The following is a 21,661-nucleotide window of genomic DNA, read 5'->3' as shown; positions in this document are numbered from 1 at the left end:
CTTTTCTGGACTTCAGTGTACTTCCTTTTTCTTATCAGAAAAGGTAACCAGACTTTGTATTCTCAACTTTGCTTTGACTTTATGACTGGTTAGCCTAATTTCTAAATTGGTTCTCAAAGGAAACTAGGTTTATATGATTGCACTGGCAACTGCCGTTCTGTTTGAGGCCCGTTTGCTAACTTAGGTCAAATTTGGCAGGGTAATGAGTGCTTCATGCAGAAATGCCTTTCTGCCACTTGGTGAGGCTTGGGTTGAGGGAGAGAAACCAGTTCATAGGATGAAGGGTATCATATGTGTGATCCCATGTTCTGCTTGCCTTAGAAGCTGACTGGTGTATGTGCTCTACAGATGTGTTATGCAGGCACTTGGAAAGAGCTTTAGGATGACGTGGTTTCACTAGGTGGTAACTGATGCTCTAGGTGGGAACTGTGGGCCCTGAAGGGAGAGACTGGGGATAAGGGCAGATGACTGCGAAGAACTGAGATGGATCTTTGAAAGGGATCTCTGTGAGAGATGTGGAAAAGGAAAACCTGCAGCTGTCTGCGTCCTCTGTTCAGATTCTGGGGCAGAAAGAATGGTGAGCATCAGTGGAACTCTAGTTATTTGCATCTTGCATGTACATTACTTTTTCCTTTGTAATAACTTGCAGGCTGAGGTCTAGAAGGGCAGTCTTTTCAGAGGCTACTGCTTTAAGTTTATCATGCTGCTCTGACAAGCTTTCCTTTTGTGGTTGAGATGTCAGTCTTTAACAACAGAGGCACTTCTGACACTTGATAAATATTGCTTTTAGAAGTGAGTAGTGCAGTAGAAATGGAAAAACATTTAGATAAAATTTATTTTATAACATTTGCTTCTTGGCTTTCTGTCTCAAGGTACCTGATGATAGTGAGAAGTGCCTTTCCTATGGAAAGTGCTGAGAGTGATAGGATCTATCCAACACCTGCCTGTAGTTCTCTTAGGAAGAAGAAGAGGACATGGAGACATGGAATGTAATAGATTAATGTTTTTCAGCAATAGAATAAATTGCAATTTGTTGTATTAGATTTAAGATAGGTATTACCTTTTTGGAGACAGCGAGTTTTTTATGAAATATTTTTGGTTGTTATGAATGTGCAGTTTCTGATAATACCTGATAAGTATATTTGAGCTCTCCTGATTCTTGCCATGTATGCCACAATAAACAGCCCAAATTTGGTCAAATATTTTTAGCCACTTAGTCATATGTCTTTTAATGTGCTGCATATGTAAGTTTTTGATTCACTTAGCAACAGCACTTTTATGAGTATGTCTTGCCAGGTTTTCTCATGTGTATTTGAAAAATAGGCAAGGATTGTTGGGTTATGTCACAACCAGATGGCTGGGTTTTTGTTTTTTGGGTTTTTTTTTTTTTTTTTGGTTGGTTGGTTGGTTTTAGGGTTGTTTTATTAATAGTGCTAATCAGTTTTAACATAGCTTTTTTTCACAGATGCTGAATTTTTGGGAATTTTAAGATAAGCATGCAGCATATTAAAATTAAATATTCAAATACCTATATTTGAAAAATATTTCTGATAAAAATTTATTTTTTCTTATAATTAGGTAGTGAATATTATTATAGATGTAGAAGATCAGTGGTTGGACAAATTGAATATCCTGAAAAACTGGATATATGTATATAGTTGATATTTCTCTTAAGTGTAAACATCTGAATTTCTTGAATTTGTTTTCCTCCTAAACTGATTAATTGTGTCTTGCATTTGGATTCTTTTTAAATAAGTTTCAAAATGTCTTACAGAAAAAAGCGATTCCCTTTTTTCAGAGCTTGTTATAAGTGTATAATCATTGTACACTGTTGTTAAGTGGGAGAAATTGAAGACAAATATGTTTGACAAACTTGTAGTCTTTATTGTTGGAGTATGTTAAGAAATTATTTTATTAGGGATGGATATGACTAAAAAGTTTTCAAGTCCGTTTTCAAGAATACCTGAAAAGGTAAGGAGGATTTCATTCAACAATGGGATTTTGTTTTTAATTGAAAAGCAAATAATGCAAGCAGTGTATTGCAGTCTAGCTGTATTGGAACTCAAAATGTCTCTCAGACATTTTTAGAGGTCCCAGGCCTTGGTCAGAAGCATTTTAGACCCTGGCAGGCAGCTGGAAACAGCTGTGATTTTGAGTTTGAGCCATGGAATGAGTTACCAGCTTTGAAGGTGGAACAAGCAGTCACAAAAGGTTAGACAGTATAGTAAAAGTAGTTACAAAACAGAGGGGAAAATTTTTTAGTATTGTACAGGGGGGTTTTAGCACTTGTACAGGGGGGTTTTTACTTCGTACATGGGGGTCAGAAGTTCTAAGATGGAGGAAAGTGGGCTGATCCTGTTCCTCCTTCTTCTTCCTTGCCTCCATGTTTTTGGTGATGCTGGCACTCACAGAGTGGTTTAGAGTAGAAAAGCACCTTGTAACATAGGTAGTAGGTATTGGGGAAAAACTGTAAACATGTAATACGTAATATATCATATAAAAGATAGCAGCAGCCCTGGGCAGGGAGAGAGAAGAAGCAGACAGCAGACAGAGAGGATGTCAGGGTGTGTGTGTGCCTCTGCCCAGGCCGCTGACCAAACAGCCGCAGCCCGAGAAGACAATCTTTTAGATAACCAACAATAAACTGCCTTGAGACTGAACAACAAGAGGCTGCGGAGTTTTTCTTTGGAAGCACGGGTTGGAGGAGAGACTTTACCACCACACGAGACCCCTGACCAAGCCCAGGGTTCTCACATACCTGTACCTAACTAAAGCAAATGTAGTTAAGGAAGGATAATTTGTGTCTGGTTTTGTTTGTCTGGTTATACTGGCAGCAACATCCTCCTCTTGGTGTAGCTGTTGCCTCAGCATTGCAGAATGAGGAAAACTGAAGGATTCATCTTTCAGCATGCAATTGCTTAAATAGTGATATCCAAGTTGCTTTCTTTCTATAGTAAACTATTATGTAATTTGGGGTATTCTTCAGAAGTATTCTGAAAATTAAAATTTATACCTTAGTTGCATTTTATTAGAGGTGTAATTCCCTAGTAGGATTTAGAAGCCCAAGAGTAGAGGTTCTCATTTCAGCCATGTGGCTATGTAGTATTGTTGATTTATTAAGCTGAAAAATTTAAATCAGTCTTGTGGGGTCTAGCTGCTTGGAGTTCTTGCTGCCCTGAAATGCAGAGGGACTTTTCTCTCAGTTGCTCTGCCCTTTTAAGGGCAGCAGGATAGAAGTTGGCAAGAAAACTCACCGAGCACCCTGTGAGAAAAATACTCGAACACAGAGAAGAAAGGCAAAACAGGAGTCAGTCAAGATGGAGGTCCGGAGAATGGCAGTAGCTCTGCATCTGAGCAATGCTCTTTGCTTGGTAATTAAGAGATGTGGGCAGATGATAATATTCTTGCAATTGCCAAAATGATACTCAAATAAGTTTATAAACAGGAGTGATTAATAGACTGTTAAAAGATTTATGCTGGTATAGAATATACTACAGTAGAAAACAGTAGGGGGATGTTGAAATACTATGTAGCATCCCCATCATACTCCATAGTTTCATCTATATTACAGGTAAAAATCACATTATGGTAGTGTTTTAAAAGTGCTTCCCTAGTTCTTAGTCACAATTCTACTTCATGGTGTAACTGTTCATTCAATTTTAATATCCACTCAAGTGGCTGAGCTGGGCCTGGGACAAAGTGAGGACCTGAGGAACAACTTTATACTGGATAATAAGAGTTCAGTGGGGATTGCAAAGGGCTTCTCAGAAAACAGAATGCATTTATCTAAGGAAATGATATTTTTTGACTTTTTTAAACTGTTTAAACTCATTTACTTTAAAAGTTTTATAAATATGGAACACCTGCTTATCTCTCGAATTCTTCCTGTCTTGCTCTCAGACCCCAACAAAGAAACCCTACTTCCTCATCAGAACTGCAAATACTTACATTTTATCCTGAAGATTTTGCATAAAGATTCTCAGTATTGTAGAACAGCTTTGATATGAACTTACTTCTTAACTCTTTCTTTCTTTTTAGGCTTGTATAGATGATAACGTAGATATGGTGAAATTTCTGGTGGAAAATGGAGCAAATATTAATCAACCAGATAATGAAGGCTGGATACCTCTACATGCAGCTGCTTCCTGTGGATATCTTGATATAGCAGAGTAAGACTTTTTCCTCTATTTTTAAAACCTATGTATTTTGCTAATACATTGCGAGAGAGACAGTAGAAGCAGATGGGATTCATAAATTGCCTCTGGTGTAATGAGGATAATGCTTTGATACTGTGTATTGATTATGAAATGTGCTACATCTGTAACTTTGTACGTTGAATTTTCTCTTTCTAGTTTTTTTACATTGCTTATTAGGTAGATACAAACATAAACATAAGACTGCTTATGACTGACAGATTTATTTTTTTTTTTTTCTATAAAGGTTTTCTGAGGGAAGGCACAGGGAGAATATTCCAAACTACATTTATTAATAGTCTGAAACATTGTCCTGCGATAAGTCTTGTGTGTAGGAGATAAGTTCTACAGTTGTATTTGCAGTCTTGAAACTGTTTTTCAGCTATGGTAGCTATGGTATAGAGCAGTTGACTAGTTCTTTTGACTGTGGAGCAAAAGCCTACAGTAGAAGCTGGATGCTCGTTTCAGTATTAGTTAAAGCTTACTCACTACTGAATTCCAGGATTGGTTTTGTTATTTTTGAAGTCTGTTGAGGGACACTGAGGGTGTGCTAAAATCAAAATTTTTGAGAGGTTATCTGTTCAAGCATAAAATTATGATTCTTTTGAGAAAATGTGTGGCATATGTTATTCAGGACACTGTTGTTGCAGCTAAGCAGTTAATAAAGTATTTTTTAAAACCCTTTGGGTAAACACAAAATTCATTAATTTTACCAAACTCATTGTGACATCTGATCCAGTGTAAGATTTGGATAAAATACAAAGTCATTTTAGAAATAAATTTTATCATGTAGTTATATACTAACTGCAGTGGTGAAGAATGAAAACTGTGAGTTTGTTCTGTGAGTTTGAGAATTTTTTTGCTGCAGTCTAGAGAGAAGTGAAAAATTCTGGGAACTCTAGTATATTATTTTCCATGGAAATTTTTTTTATTTTTGAGGTGTTTACAGAGTGAGGTGCTTAGTATATCCTTGGTGTACCTGGGGCACTGTGTGACCAGTAACTTTGTAATCTGCCTTTCTACGCTGTGCAGATGTTTGATGCGGTTATCCTCCTTGCATGAGTACTGGAGATGTTTACTTCTTTGCTATGCTATGACAAGAATTTCCCTGCAAATTGAGATAATATAAGCCTTTCTACAGTTTAGCGAAGGTAAAACACCTACTTTTATTCCACAATAGGAAAAAGTTTAGTGAAGTGATCTTGATTTGGCATTTCAGCCAAACATAGGCACTTGTTCAGGAATGAGAGAGCAATGTTCCTTGTCCACTGAATAGTTTTCCCTGTTGGCTTGAATATCTGAGATCCATCTGGTTCCTCTTCTCTCAGATTGGAGCAGAATCTCTGCATATTTTCTATAGCTAGCCTTCAGAGAAATGGGGTTATTGAACTGTAGTCCTTTGGGATGTGAGATGTCTAAGATGTTGGAAGAGCAGTGTTTCTAAGGTGCATGGAATTTTAAAGATCAGATGTTGAAGCGAATTTCCATATACAGCTGAGGAGAACCTGACATGAGTGGAGCAGTATTTATATCTGATGATGCCCATAGAGTTTAGATCTTCAGACTGCTTCTCCACAATCTCATCCTCAAATAATTTACAAAAATGAATTCTACAAACCACAGTTTGCAGCTGAAGCAAAATGGGGGGAAGGTGAAAGGATGATACAATAAACTACCAGAGATTAGAAATTTTATTTTAATTTAGTCCATAGTATGTGCTGGATCCAGCATCTGCTTTAGTGAGGATGCATTCCTGGGAAGCATGACAATGTGTATTTGTGCATGTCTGTGAGTGAGTCTGATGTATTTTACTTTTAGCACCTATTGTTTTGCAAGAGAAAAGACAGAGAATGAATTATGTTGTTTTCTAAGTTTGTTAATAAAGGGCTGAAAATAGTCTGACCTGTGCTTCTCTTTCTCATCCTCCTGTGGAATTGCCTGTTGCACAGATTTGTAGTGCTTCTCAAACTGGGGACTTGCCAATCTTGTTTCTGCTTCTTCTGCTTCCATCTTAAGTTTTCTTAGGACTTCCTTCTGCCCACCCACCCGCCCACCTTTTAGTTGGAACTTACTTATTGAGATAACACAACTCTTTAAAATCATACAGCTATGCAAAAGATTATTTCAGGCATGCATGTCTCAAAATATAAAACTATATTTAAGAAAGCAACTGAACTAGGAGATTTTAATTCTAATTCTAAGAATTACAGAGCGTTTGAGTTGGCAGGGACCTTTCATAGGTCAGCTAGTCCAACTCTGCTGCAATGAGCAGGGACATCTACAACTAGATCAGGTTATTCAGAGCCGTGTTCAACTTGGTCTTGAACAGTTCCAGGAATGGGACCTCTATGACTTCTCTGGGCAACCTGTTCTGATGTTTCACCGTAGAATAATTTGTGTTGGAAAACACTTCCAAGATCACCGAGTCCAGCCTTTGACTGAACACCACCAGGACAACTAAACCATAATGCTCTCATGTCCGGTTGTTTCTTGAATGCTTCCAGTGATGGTGACTCCACAGTCTCTCTGGACAGCCTGTTCCAATGCTTAACTACCCTTTTCAGTGAGAAAATTCTTCCTGATGTCCAACCTGAACCACCCTGGTTCAGCTTGAAGCCGTTTCCTTTTGTCCAGTCCCTTTTACCAGGGAGAAGAGACCAACCCCCACCTGGCTACAGCCTCCTTTCAGGGAATTGGAGAGAGGTCTCTCCTGAGCCTCCTTTTCTCCAGGCTAAACAACCCCAGCCACTCCTCACAGGACCTGTGCTCCAGACCCTTCCCCAGCCTTGTTGCCCTTCCCTGGGCATTGTCCAGCACCTCAATGTCTTTCTTGCAGGCTCAGAACCAGACCCAGGACACAGGACTCAAGGTGGGTCCTCACCAGTGCCAAGTACAGGGACACAATCCCTGCCCAGGTCCTGCTGGCCACACTATTGCTGATCCAGGCCAGGATGCCATTGAGCTTCTTGGCCACCTGGGCATGGGCTGGCTGGTGTTCAGCCACTGTCACCAGCATCCCCAGCTACTTTATCCCTTGGGCAGTTTCCAGCCACTCTGTCCCCAGCCTGTAGCACTGCACAGGATTGTTGGGACCCAAGTGTAGGACCCAGTTACTTGGCCTTACTGAACCTCATCCTGTTGGCCTTAGCCTACTGATCCAGCCTGTCCAGACTCCTCTGCAGAGCCTTCCTGCCCTCCAGCAGATCAACACTCCCGCTGAACTTGGTGTCATTGATCCCCTTGTCTAGATCATCCCTAAAGATAATAAGCAGGACTGGCCCCAGTGCAGAGCCATGGGAACACCAACCACCAGCTGGATGTAATTGTTCATCACCACTTTCTGGGTGCATCTATCGAGACAGTTTTTTATTCAGCGAAGAATGTGCCTGGCCAGGCCATGAGGAGCCAGTTTCTCCAGGAGACTGCTGAGAGTGTCAAAAGCTTTTCTGAAGTCCTAGTGGACAACCTTTACAGCCTTTCTCATCCGGTTGATGGGTCATCTGGTCATAGAAGGAAGATCAGATTGGTCAAGCAGAACCTGCCTTTCCTAAACTTATGCTGGGTGTGCCTGATCCCTTGGTTTCCCTGTAGATGACACTGTGAAGAGTTTCTTCTTAATATCTAATTAAAATCTTCCCTCTTTCAGTTTGAAGCCATTCCCCTTTTTCATGCTGCTGCATGCCCTTGTTAGAAGTTCCTCTTCAGCTCTCCTATAGTACCCTTTACGTACAAGAAGGCTGCTATAAGGTATATATGTGAGCTGTAATGTACACATTACCCTTAAGTAGTCTGCTGCTACTCAGATGTTCCTGAGTGAGTGCACTCATGTGCTGGATATCTATGAGAAGTACAGAATATGGAGATGGTAGGAAGCTTCTCTGAAAAAAACTCTGGGTATTTCAAGGAGCCACCACTTCAGCAATGTTTTTGCCTTGGTCCCATGCTAATTGATAGTGGGCTGAGTGAATTTGTGGCATGGCCTCCCACTTGTTGGGATTTTGCTCTGTACTGTCTGGTCAGGGGGTTTGTCTTTGCAAGTGTATTCCCTGTCCCTGTTATCCTCCACTGTATTCACCACTCCTGTGACAGCTTCTCCTAGCAGTATCTCCTGTGTCACTTCAGTTTCCTGCTCCTTCAGAATAGCCATCTTGTCTTGAATATGCTTCCTGTCTCTTCTAAAAAAATGCATCTTCCACTTTAAGAAATGTTTGTCTTACAGAAGGCCTCTTCAATCGAAATACAGCAAAGAACATAGTTTAGTGTGTAACAATGTGTCAGCTGCTTGCAAAGGGGGAGTTGTGCTGTAAAAGTAAAATTTCTGGCATGGAAGGCAACTGCTTCTGTTGTTTCTGGCATCTGTAAATACTGAGAGTGTTTTAGCTTACTAGAGATTCTTTGGATAATTTTGAGAATTGTCTATATGGAGTGCTATTCATCTAATTTATAATTATGTAAATCACCTTACAAGTAATTGTAATATGAATATGTTTTAAATCAAAATTATTCAATTTCCATAACAGGTGGATTTTGTATAGTATGTTCTCTTCTCTGTTTTCCATTTTTTTCATACACAGAAAGCTTTATCCAAATGAGCTTTTTTCGCCACTAATGTGTCAGTGTAAATTAAGAAGTCACCATGAAATGCTTTGTAAAATTGTAGTTATGTGAAAAGAAACTTGAATGCAGGAGGACTTGAACAGATATTTTGTGTTAATTCTTTAAGATACTATTTAATGGTTAGGACCCTTAAATGTACGTTTACACGACTGTTTCATTGTGTATAATAAATTAGTTTATCTGATAGATCTCTTCTGTAGTTGAAAAGTTCATTTATTATTTCAGTATCAGGGAATAAACAACTTTTTTTGAATGCAAAAAAATAATGGGAGTGGGCAAAATAGTGCAAAGTGGCATTTAAGAAACAATTTTAAAATGCTTACTTTTTTATTTCTCTCTGATATGTATTGCACCAGATATCGAAAAATCTGAAATAGTAGACATTTCTCTTTTGTTCAGTAATTAAAGTTTGTGCTAAAAATTACTTTCTTGTGGGCTTTGTAGGTTGCCTAGTTGTGAGTGTGTATTTGATGTATTTTGAACCTTGTTTGCAACTGTTCAGAGGCTACTATACAGTTATCCTGCTTAAATAGGAATGTTTTTTCATTTTACCCAGAATGAAAGATGCATCTTCGAAGAAGTGTAAGAAAGTGTTTTTCAAAACTAACATAAAGTCAATGACAGTTACAGTTTGTTCCAAAAAAAACACTCAAACACTGAAAAGTGAGAGAGATGTCTGCTGAAGGAAGAATAGCGTTTTCATACCTTCATGCAGGAAGTATTACAAACAGTTTGACAAATGTTGCTCTAGATACTAAAATTCCTCATAGGTTCAAGGGATGAGAAATCATGGAGGGTGGATACATTAAAAAAATTTAAGGTCGAATACATACATACAAATGGAATCTGGTTGAGAAAGTCCATGAAAGTAGTTGGAAAGGTACTGTATGAAAAGAAGCATGTTATTTGCTCTAATTTTATTTCTTAATGTCTGGAGATGGGCTTGATATTAACTGGGTACTTGGACTAAGTCTGTATGGTAGCTTTTATGTTTGAGAAGCATGTTTGATACCTGTAGTTTGATACCCATACAAATCCTAAGACAGCACAATTCCAAAATACACCTTCTCTATTTAAGATGTTTTAAAGGCTGAAGCATATGATTACAGTCAGAAACAGAAAAACATCTCAAGTTCAGAGTCTCATCATTCTGTTTATTTCGGAAAAGAATAGTAGTTTGACCAACTCTGCTGCTGTAAAACACCCACTTTTCCTTTCTACCCAAAGTTTCCTATGTTATATATCCCCTCCTTCACCTAATATTTAAAGCAGACTTTAAAATGCTTGTGTGTAACCACAGGCTTGCTGCTGACGCCCATCTGTTCTCCCAGACCCAGACACCTGAAAGTGAACCCAGCCAAACTCGTTTGCTGAAGCCTTTGCAAACCATTGTCCCAGGATCTCCTTATTTTAGTAACAGTCCATTAAGACTAAATGAGTGATCCTTGTCTGATAGACAGAGGACTTCGAGACAATCCTGCAAACCTGTAGTTGGATAGCTAGATATTTAGTGATAAGTGGTTTTCTTACAGCTGTAAATTGCCTTGGGAAGACTGTTGTGGGTGCTGCCTGGTAGTGATTCCTGCCTGTCGTACAAGACCAGTGCTAATCTGGCAACAGGTAGTGAAGAGAATTCAGTGATTAGAGTAATCTAATTTGAGACTATTGCAGAAGCAGGCAGATACTCACTTCCTCCCTTGGTTTTGCCTCCTCCACCTTCCCTCTTGAGTTATCTAATCGTCACACAACAATGTGGGAACTATATGCATAAGAATAGCCTTCAGGGGCTTTGGAGGCTTTATTCTCTTTAGGATCACTGAGCTGACCTGGCCTTGACAGCAGCACTTGGCATAGATATGCAGGTAAAAAAAAATTCTAAGTTGCTTTTCAGACAGATCTTGTACTTCTAATCAGAAGCCTGGTTGAGTAGAGCAGTGGTGGAGTCCCATGCTTCACCTCCCACCTCATGAGCCTGAGCCACTTGATACTTACTCAGTGTTCTTTCACGATATCTGAAGGTATTGGTGCCAGAAACTATGTTTCAAAGCAGTTCTTTTAATCCATCTTCTCTGAAAGTTTTAATAACTTGATCATCTGAAGCTGTTTCTTACTTACTAGTGAGTGTTTAATCTAAACTGTTTTGCTGTAACCCATTTTAATCCTAAGGAGCAAAACATTACTTAGGCAAAGCACACTAATAAAAATGTCAGGGATGGCTCCTATCTCCTTCTGCTTGGTTACAAGTTATGGTTGTAATTAAGTGAATAGGAAGTGGTATTACTAGTGATACATTCAGAAATGGATCTTTGGAGAATAATCAGATATTTGGATTTTTGAACAACAAGGTAAAGCTTGTGGTCTGAGGTAAACCACATGCAAACTGATGATGCAAACTGGTATGGGGTTTGGTCTTACAGAGATGCTACAAGGTGAAGGGATGTTTTTGTCAGGATCCAAAATGTTTATTTAAATACTAGGAAATGTTAACTGGAGGTGTAGTATTAAAAGGAAAATAAAGCAAAGATGAAACATCATACAACCCACTCAAGAAAATGAGAAGAGGACTTCAGAAGGATATAACAAGCCATGTGACAAAACAAAAACAGAGGAAAAAATATATATTCCCAGCCAAGGAAAAGCATCTCTTCTAGAAGAATGACTGGCTCTTACAAGCTGATGTTGGTAAAGCTGCAGTGTTTGTTTTGAGAGCTGGGAAAAGGCCACTGCAGGCTTTAGAAGATTATTTCAGTTAATTTCCATTTGTTGCCTTCTTTCTGGAAAAACAGATTGGAAAAAAAAAAAACATGTCCCCTAGTCTCCTCTCCCCCAGTCAAAAAAGTGATGCTCTGTGCAACATAAAAGTTCCTCCTTCTCCAAACTTGCATTAGTTATCTGCGAGGATAAAGTTAAATTCTGTTAGATAAAATAGTGGACAGACGGGGAGAAGATGAGTGAGGTAGTATCAGTTGGCATTTTCTTTTATGAAGATGTACTGTGCAGTGTCCTGTTTCCAGCATGTTTTTGCTGCATATATGTATGTCCTAAGAAAAATTAAATGCTAATGAAATGTTAAGGTTGATGGTGAAGTTCCCTTTTTTGAAATCATGTGGTAGAGTTTAATCTTTTCTACTATGTAGCTGTGGTCTGATGTGTGGATAAAACCCAGCTGGCAGAAATACACAGTAAAATATGGCTGGTGGGTTAGAGGAAACTATAGGACTTAACTGGTTTTCATACATGTGTGTTCAAGTGAGGGAGTCAAGGAGAGCTGGTCACTGTAGAATGTACAAAGTGTGTGCTCGGTAGCTGCCTTCTTCCAGACTGGCTTACTGTGTGCATCCCTACTTGTGACTCCAAATATTTTTAGTTAGTGTATTAGTATTTAGTAAGTGTTCCTGTTCTTCTAAGGGTAAATGTAATAGAAATTAACTTCAGAGATATCTTCCTCCAGAACACGATTTCATGGGAAATATCTTTTTTCTTTTAATATAGTTTAGCAGTTCATTCAGTCTAATGAAAGGTCAAGGGACCAATGCCCATTGTAATGCTCAGTGTGCTCTTAATATTTGGCTGAAAAGGAATTTGAAAATGGAGCTGATGTCTGAAAAAAGCATGATTCTTTGAGAAGTGAAACAGGAGAGATCTTGCTTGTTTCTCACAAAACACTGATTTTAATGGTATTCTGAGAACAATTTAGAGTAGATGCCATACATCTTAATTTTGAAGTTGAAGGTGATACATATGGAAAAGAACACACACAGAAAGAGTGATAGATATGGAAACCTGAGAGCTTGTATAGACTCACAAGAAAAAACACTCAGGTCCTTCCTGGCTGATAGCTTGTAACTGCCCATTGCCACAAGTAAGTTCCTATATTCTAGGTAGGACTAGAACATGGGAGAACAGCTCTAGTTATATTGTATACATGAGCAACCAAGTTCTGAATTGCGCAAAGGCTTGGTGAGTATGGTGGACTTCATATGTAAGAGCCTCATCAACTAACTTAAAATTGCTATATGACAGAGGTGATGATAGATCCTCTGTATGGAGAATCTATGGAATTATTAGTGCTCTTGACCACTGAATATAGTATTTATTGAGTTATCTGATACAAAAATAATTTAACTCTTAACAAAGTTGGTTTTGAGGATTGTGTTCTAGGAGAAAACAAGGTTGTGATATAGATTGTCACTTCTCTGCATCTCAGTTTTGATTTTCTTTCAGCTTTTACTTGAGTGGTTTTCTCTGTTGTGAGTTTGACCCTATTCTGGCACATACAATAGATTTTCTAGTGACACTAAAACAATTTATGACCTACCTATCCTGTCTTAAAGCCATGTCTTTTGTTGGCTATCCTAAACTGTGTCATTTCAGTGCGAATTATCATAATCTGTGTGTATTTTTCTAGTCTTATCCCTGGCTGAGGCAGGATAAAAGAAGTTTGAGGTCTTCTAAAACGCATGTAGCTGTAGCCATGATGACTCTAGACACATAAGGGCTGCTGTGCATTGATGAAAGTGAGTTATTTGGGTACAATTCAGACACTTAAGATGCAGAAATGTGAAGGTTTTCTATAAGCAGTGGATTTGACAGGAAAAAAGTATAAGAAAGTAATTATTTGAAACTTCTTTATTACAAACAAGATACTGCTTATCAAATTTGAATGAAGAGTAGGACTTTCTTTCTGAAGAAGATTGATTTCAAGGAAATTCAAAGCAGACTGAACATGTTGACAATTGCTGTGAAGTGCAGATTGCTGGTATCTAAATGGGGGTCAGACTAAGTTCAGTACTACTGAGTGATGCTAGAAACTGCACTGTGATAGTAATGTTGATTTACAGAGAGTTCTTCTTACTATATTATTACATAATATAATTGCAAGTAAGATAAGTTCCGTGATGTAGTAATGTATGTAAGATCCGTTTAACACAGGAAAAGAATTGATCTTAGTTTAAATTTTTCTGATGTAAATGCAACCATGTGGCTGTTGGAGAAAAACAAGCCTGTTAAGTCCATACTCGTAACTTCTGCTGAAATAGAAATCAACAGGTAAAATCATTATTTTTGATGCTACCATACCCAAATACAGCAATGCTGCTTCTGGCATAAGGCAGCAGGAATGGTGAGCTGCTGGTGGGATCATCTCTTGTTAGCTGAGGGAAGTGGGAAGCAGCATGATCTTCCTTCTCCCTCCTCTTCTGCCTCCATGCTGCTGTTACCTCTTCTCAACCACTGTAACACAATCCAAATTGTTCACCTTGATGGCAGTTGGGTAAATCACCACAAATGCTTGGAGACTTGCTATGGGAAAGCATTTCAAGCAGTGTTGTCAGCTGTAGTTACAGTATGACCTCTGCACTTGCAGCGAGACATTTTTCATACTCAGCCTTCACTTTTGCACAATATGCTGCAAGCTTCAAAATGAACGCTCGTTCATGAAGTGCATCGTGAAAATAACATTTGATACACAGTTTAAAAATACTCCTTGTTTTGCTTAATTTCATTCCTGCTGAAATTTTTGCCCTGTATTCCTCTTGGCAATGCCAGGCTTCACTTCAATTTTGTCTTGGGTTCTGCTACATTTGGAGTGGTTTTTTTTTGGTTGGTTGGTTTTTGGTTTGTTCTTTTGAAATAGGCCATATGTTTTTCTATATGGCTATATTCACATTTTTGGCTTTAGTTGCTTCACTCACTGTTTATTTTCACCTAAACTTGTTGCCCTGCCACCTCTCAAGTGTCTTTCCCCTCTATATGGATAAGGCAAAATATGAAGGCTTAGTTGCTTTTTAGATGCTGCAAGTCGGAATTTTTTCTGTGCCATCTTTGCACTGTTAAGTTTAGCTGGCCACCTATGTACAAATATTTCTAGAGCTGGCTTCTTTCAGAGGTTTCTTGGAGCACAAGAGGACTAAAACTAATCAGATACTGTTATCTACGCTATTTCTTTTATGCTCCTGCATACCAAGAAGGAAGACAGATGAGATTCTACTTAGTGTGCTTCCTTGGGCACACAAGTAGCATTGGAGGCTTGGAACAGCAAAATTCAGTGGCGTGTTGGTATGTTATGGAATGTTGGCTTCCTAATAATAAATATGTTTTTTCTATAGGTACAATATTTTGAAGTGATAGAAAGTGGTGTTTACATAGGAAGGTTTTTTTTTCTTTGACTACTTTGATAGCTTTGGGAGTATTTGACAATTTTGAAGCACAGATGTGTGTCAGTCCAAGATGCCTTTCATAAGAGCTTCACGGGAGAGAATCAGAAGCTGGATTTTATGCTATCTGCAAGAGCTATTGCATATTGAAGGCCATAAAAAACTCTTTGCAAACTGATTAATTATTTATAAAAAAAGATACATGCTTTAGTCTGGATTATCCTGATGAAAATTGAAAATAAATGTCTCCTTCTATTTGCTTAAAATCTTTTTGCCATTTGTTTCTCACCTATTTTTTGTTATTCTTTTTTTTTAAGCATCTCTAGCTATCAGAAATTCTTGGGGTTTGTATTCTGCAAGAGAAAATCATAAATTTACCTCAGGTCTCTTGTTGATAATAGCTGTCTTTAAATCACCACTCATGTATTTCAGAGTAAATAATTGTCTAGTTATGCCAAATAACCCTAATTGGTCTGATTTAACTTGGTGTTTTACATAGCTACTAGCCGATGATACTGCTTATGGGGGGAGCGTTCCTTTTTAGAAAATGCTGCAGCACTCTTGCTTCAAAAGAGGAAGATGTGAGTGAAAATCATCTGGATTTTGCAAAGCATCATAACCTTAAAAGTGCCTTGAGTTTTTCATTATTTGGTTTAAATTTAAATGCCATCACAGAAGCCTGTCTTTTTTGTGACAGTCTCTGTTCAGTTTTAAATGCTCAGAGGCAGAATGTTTAGGCACAGGAGTGACTGACAATGTGGGATGGCATTTTGCAGAGTGCCTGAATAAGACATCCCTGCGAGTTTGACTTTGTTTTTCAAGTAATTTGATTTATTCTCCTTTGGTCTTAAAATCATGCAGGAGAAAGAATTCTAGGCCCATGTGAATTTCTACAATTTTGGTTCCAGTGCTGTATTAGGAGCCTTCATTTTCTTTTATAAATTCACTGTAGAGAACTGCAGTAGTACCTCAGCTGTGGAGGTTGAGGGAAGTTACCTGTTGGTTTTCTCTCTGGGGGGTGAGGAGAGTCCCTGGTGGTGCAGAGCAGGGGCTGTGTGAGGGGACCCTGCCCAGGCAGGCAGGGCTCCTCTGCATTTGGCGAGACCTGCTCTTGCCTGCCCCATGTTGCGCACATTTTAACACTCGCCACCAAATGCTTCTAGGGATTACAACACAGGTTTCCAGAATGGTGAAGTTGTGATTTTTTGTCATTACATTTATCTGGGGTTTGAATTACATGTTCAGAAGTGAGTATAACATTGTGAGGGTGCATGAGGCAGTGATTGAGAGGTGGCTGTACACTGTTCGTACCTGTTCAGCCAACTGTATGTTTTCTGTGGGACTTGCCCACTGACACAGGGCACATTTATGCTGTGTACCATAACAGAATTTAGCATAATGTTACTCTAATGCTACTGGATTTGCTTCAGGTTTGTATTATTTTAAGACATTCAAGCAAAATAAAAAGACAAGGCCTTTCTTCAATATCTTATTTTGAGAAGCGCATCCTTTTAATTCAAGAATCACATAAAAGCTATAATCCTATCTCTCAATATGTTGTCCATACAGGTATGTACACTTTTGCTTATCTGGCCTTTAAGTTTATCTTTGCTGAAAGTTAAATACCAAATAAAACCCCAAACTGATAAAAGCAGACCAAAACAAAACTACATTTGGAAATTATAAGTAATCTTGAAGTAGTATTTCTACATTGCCTGAGTTAATAACAGTATTGTTAGGAAATTAGAGTGGAACTATTTCATAGTTAGAAAATATTTTAAGAAATATTCCCAGACATTTAAAGCGGAGAAAAATCAGTTACAGTTTTGGTGTACTTCAACTTTTAAAAAATTTTGAAATAGTTATGTTAAAATTGTATATTTTTATTTGTTAAATGTTTTTTGAAGGTCTAATTGTTTGGACAGAGTTACTAAAAATGTATTCTTACCAGTAATATGAATGTTTTTCAAAGATACACTTTTACAAGTGCATTGATACTTTATATGTTAAAAAAATAAACAGTAAAACAATTCTGAAAGGCTTTTTATTTAAAATAAAATACATATTCCAAAATCATCACTTTCTGTTTTTTTCCATCGTTTCTTCAAATGAGGGTTTACACAGCTGCATGAATACAGTGATACTTTTTCAGTCTCTGGCATCCTGTTATCATTCAGTTAAGATTCTCATGGAATTAATTTGAACTGCACCATGTATGGATTTTTTTTAAACCAGCTGGGTTTAGCTGAAATCTTAAATGTTAGCTAATTAGTTAAAAGTTCTTGGCAGACCAGTTGTACTGTTAGTTGGGCCCTCCACTGGCAATTAGGCCTTGTTTTCCAGGAGGGACTCTGAGCATGTTTATTTAAAATGTTATGTGTAACATTTTTTTAATCAGGTCCCTCTCATCACATTTTAGAAGTCAGGAACTTCTGTCCAGTCTTCTGAGCAGTCTGATGGGACCACTTGTTTGCACTAGTGAGTCTACAATGAGCTCAGTAAGCAGTTTGTAATGGCCACTTCTCTGCCCTTCCCTGGGCTTGCCATCCTTCTGGTGACCTTCAGGTTGAGCCAGTACTTCAAGTTAATTATATCTGTAATGACTTTGCAAATTTGTTTCCAGATACTGTGAACTGGGCCAAGGTTCGAATGTAAACATTTGCCCCTTTTTCTGGTGCTCAGATAAATAATATGAAAACGCTATCTGCAGTGTATGCTATTATCCAAGTTTGAGCATCTTCCAGATTCTTAAGTTCTAAATTCCGAGATATGACTCAACTTTGTATACAAAGTGTCTTCAGAGAGAGGTGTTTTCCTCTCTTTTTGTCTACATATGCATTTTGTTAACAGATGTACTACACACATACAAAGTTCAGTTGTAAGGGTTTTTTTATTGGTTTGGGATTTTTGTAAATTCAGAATGTAGGCCACGTTGCTAGTTAATTTTTTTTTTTATTTCCAGTTCCTGGGATTGGTTTTGGTGTGGACTGTTTGGCTTTTGTACAGTAATCTCAGAGGGTTCGTTCTTATTGTCTCAGATATAGTGAGATTCCAGCCCTTTATTCATGATATGAAAATGTATTTTTCACTAAAGGATGGGAGAGTATCTGGGTTTCATAATAATTCTAGAAAAATTAATGTTTACTTTTTTTTTCAAAGTAGTTAATTTCAGTTTTCAGTAGCTATTGAGGAGTATATAGCAATACTCCTAAAAAAAAAAATCAGTTAGAAATATATTTGCCTTCATAAAACAATGGCATCGCAAAGCAAACTCCTTCTGCCAGTCTTATCCAGACTCCATAATACTTGTCATGGAAGTATCAGGACAAAAGTATCAGGAATACTTTTATTTTCCTTTGCTGCTTTTGTCTCTCCAAGTATTCCTGGATTACTTACAGTTGTCTCTATATTTAGATTCCAAAAGTCTAAAAGGGGTACCTTTAGCTTCAATGTTAACACTTGAAAGCTTTAACTCAATAAAACAGGATGGTATGAATCAAACTACTGTTTCCTCATTGTCTATTTAGATTTAGAATTAACACCTTCCAATATATAGATTATCACTGGATTTCCTGAATTTTTTGTCTGACCATTTTTGAACAAGTGAATCTCAAAAGATACAGATTCAAGTGCTATACCAAGAAAGTTTAGTAGGTGATGGTGGAAATCTAACATGTTTTTACGTTTTCACTGCTTCCAAGTTTACATAAAGCACCTTTTTATAGACATGGTGTCAAAATGCATGGGTCTGGACTTTTTATTACACAGCTTCAATTTCATTTTCACTGTATACATGTAGCTGTGTAGATTAAATATCTATCAAAGAAATGAAGTTATATTATGTTTGCTTGCTTTAGAAAGATGAAATTTCAAGATGAAGGTACCATCTACTTCAAAAAGGTAAAATACAAGCAATTGTTTGTATACATTGTTTGGGTTTTTTTCCAAAAACATGGAAGTCTTAATATATGTATACATACCTACACACAATAATACATAGTAACATGTGAAGGTTTTAGTATATGGTACCAGGGTAACTGAAATGTCAAATACACCCTTATTTGAAGTCATACTATATAAGTTTTAATTAACATTTAGTTTGAAATACAGTTCATTTGAGAACTATTTTTCTTATGTGAACAGCAAAATCTTCTCATTCTTGGGATTATTCTGGTGCTGTCTTCTGATCAGTTATGCCCTACGAAGTCAGGGCATGATTTGCTTGGTCTTGTTTACCAAATCTGTTTTCTTTGTGTATGCGATGCAGAGTCAAGTTATCAACACATGGAGAATTATTCCTCTCCTTTCCATTGATAGCACTAAGTTTCTAGTGAAACCGTTGATTCTGTAGGTAGCAGGTTGACTTTATGTACCGTGTGAACCCTGTCATTGCTTTGCTGAAAATAGCTGTACTGTATGTTTAAAAATGCATAATACACTTTTACAGGACTAGGTAATCTGAATGATATGGAAAAGAGGACAAATGTAGATTTCACTATCCGGTAAAAAAAGTTTGCACATTAAAAGGTGTCTTTAAAATAGTTGGAATTTGAGTTACTTGGTTTATCATAAATAATGTTCTTTAAACAGTTTTCGTAAGGGGATAACTTACTTTTTGAGGGGGATAGCAGCAGAGAGGCCTAGTTGGAGTGGCTGAAGGAAGGCTGGGAGAAGTGTGTTCTCACTTCTTTGGCAAGGAGTGTGCTGCCTTTTGTCTTTGTTGTGTTTCTTCTATCCCTTTAAATCCTGTGAACTTGGAGCAAGTTCACCTATGCTTGCTTTGCTGACCCAGGAAAACCAAAGCCCTGTAAGCACTTGCAAAAGGAAAATCACATAACTGTACTTCTTCAAGCCTACTAATCCCCTAACATTGCTGATCTGATTTTGATCTTTAAGCAGCTTCATTTTGAAGTCTGCTTTAAAGGATCAATTAATTGTGAAGTTGTCCGTCTATAGCAATAATAACTCTTTAAAATGCTATGCTAGCCTTTTATTAATTCCCTACAATTTTAATGCATTCCTTTTTTTATCGTATCTGGAAATTGTTGACCCAGTTGACCAAATACAACTGCTTTAATGAGATATGTATTTTCCTTACAGAAGTGGTTTAATTTTCTGCTAGAGGTATTATGTGGAAATACATTAAATTTTTTTTCCTGTCTATATTAAAATGTAAACATTGAAAGAACATTTAACATTCGCTTGGATTTTTTAATAAAGATATATCTGTAAGTAGTTGACTTTATTTTGACTTTGTAAAAGAGTTCATTTCCGCAGTGCTGTTCTTGCCTGTTTAGCAAATGCCTGCATAGCAATTACCTGATCTGTGACCTGGGGAGCTGTTTCACTGTTAATACAACTAGTATTGTTGAGAAATACTGTTCCTCTGTATTAATTTTTCATTCCTGCAGAAGTTCAATCTCTTAAAAGGTGGGCGGTCAGAGTTAAAGCACTCTTTCAAGAACAACAGTATAAAACCAACATGATATACCAGCATCAAAGCTGTTAGTAGTAACTGATAATGTATATGTCAGGAGATAATAGTTGCATTTCTGCGAGCTAGTTTTCATTTTGTGGTCTACTAGTTCTTACCAATTCTTGATATAATTACAGGGATTTAATAACAAGTACTAGTTAAGTCATACATTAAAAAATACAGATATATTAGAGTATTTGATTCTGAGTTATTGGTTAAAGATTCCAGCTGTCTAGGATGATAATTAATTGGCAGAAGTTAAGGCAGCAATAAAGCATTTGTATTATTGTTGGATTTTGTGATTGTCTCCTGCATAATTAGTCATTCTGTAATAGTGAAGGTAGGAAAGCACTCTATTTTGTACATCTGTTACGACAGATGATTAATTCTTCAGTATGTCTTGATATTTTTTTTCCTCAAATATATGGAATATATGAATTAAGCTGTGCAAGACAGGACGTGTGTTTGCAGCTTTTTGTTTGTCTTGACTCCTGTCATGGCTCAAAGTATTGAATTTTTTAGGTAAATGGGAATATTATGGTCAGAAGCTGCAAGACTCTATTGATCAATTTTAATTGTTCATTAACTGTAGCTTGTCAGTAACTTCTTAGGTTTATGGTTTCGTACTGTTAAATAATATAATACTTTAGTGACCTACTGTTGGAATTGATCCTTTGATGTAATTGGAAATTGAGAATTTGGGGTTCTTGGCTCCTGAGACAGTAACATAATAAATAAGAAAACATAATGGGATTGAAATGTGTAAAATACTGTTTTCTTTCTCCCTCTTGCTTCTTCCCCACCAAAACTGACCTTATGAGTACTTAGAAGGAGATGTAATTTTGTTTTTATTGACTTTAAGAAGCTGCTGAAGAGATCGTGAGTCATCATTTTGGCAAATTGTACATGCCACTGACTTACAGGAAAAGTGGCTTAATAAGAGGAGGTCACAGGAATTAATGGTTCCATCCCTGTTCACCTTGTCATCACTTTTGGTCATTATCTAGCCATTTTCCTCTTTCAGTTCTTTCAGGTATGAATGAACATGTCAGGAGTCTTTTTGGCAAGCTAACACCAGAAGGCTATTTGTATCAATGGGTATTAGGATGAAAAGACATGGGTATTCACAGGTTGCAGTCACAAGGGTTTGTACTTAAATCAAATATCAATGTTTCTATTAATTCTGTGTCTGCATATTATATTTTAGTGGCTGATACATT

At 37.4% G+C, this 21,661-nt stretch overlaps 1 protein-coding gene across 8 annotated transcripts in view; it reads left to right on the top strand.

Annotated features, from left to right (window-relative positions):
- Positions 1 to 21,661, top strand: part of PPP1R12A (protein phosphatase 1 regulatory subunit 12A) — a 116,688-nt gene that overhangs the window by 43,970 nt on the left and 51,057 nt on the right. For all 8 annotated transcript variants that reach the window (XM_085568755.1, XM_021528060.4, XM_085568752.1 and 5 more), the window contains exon 2: positions 4,039 to 4,169. In XM_085568755.1, coding sequence (XP_085424881.1) covers positions 4,039 to 4,169 — 131 coding nt within the window. The remainder of the gene's footprint in view (positions 1 to 4,038; positions 4,170 to 21,661) is intronic.

The sequence above is a fragment of the Lonchura striata genome, chromosome 1A (assembly GCF_050655825.1).
Source record: "Lonchura striata isolate lonStrDom1 chromosome 1A, ASM5065582v1, whole genome shotgun sequence".
Lineage (NCBI taxonomy): Eukaryota > Metazoa > Chordata > Aves > Passeriformes > Estrildidae > Lonchura > Lonchura striata.
The sequence above is the reverse complement of the archived record's forward strand: the minus strand, read 5'-3'. Positions and strand labels throughout refer to the sequence as shown.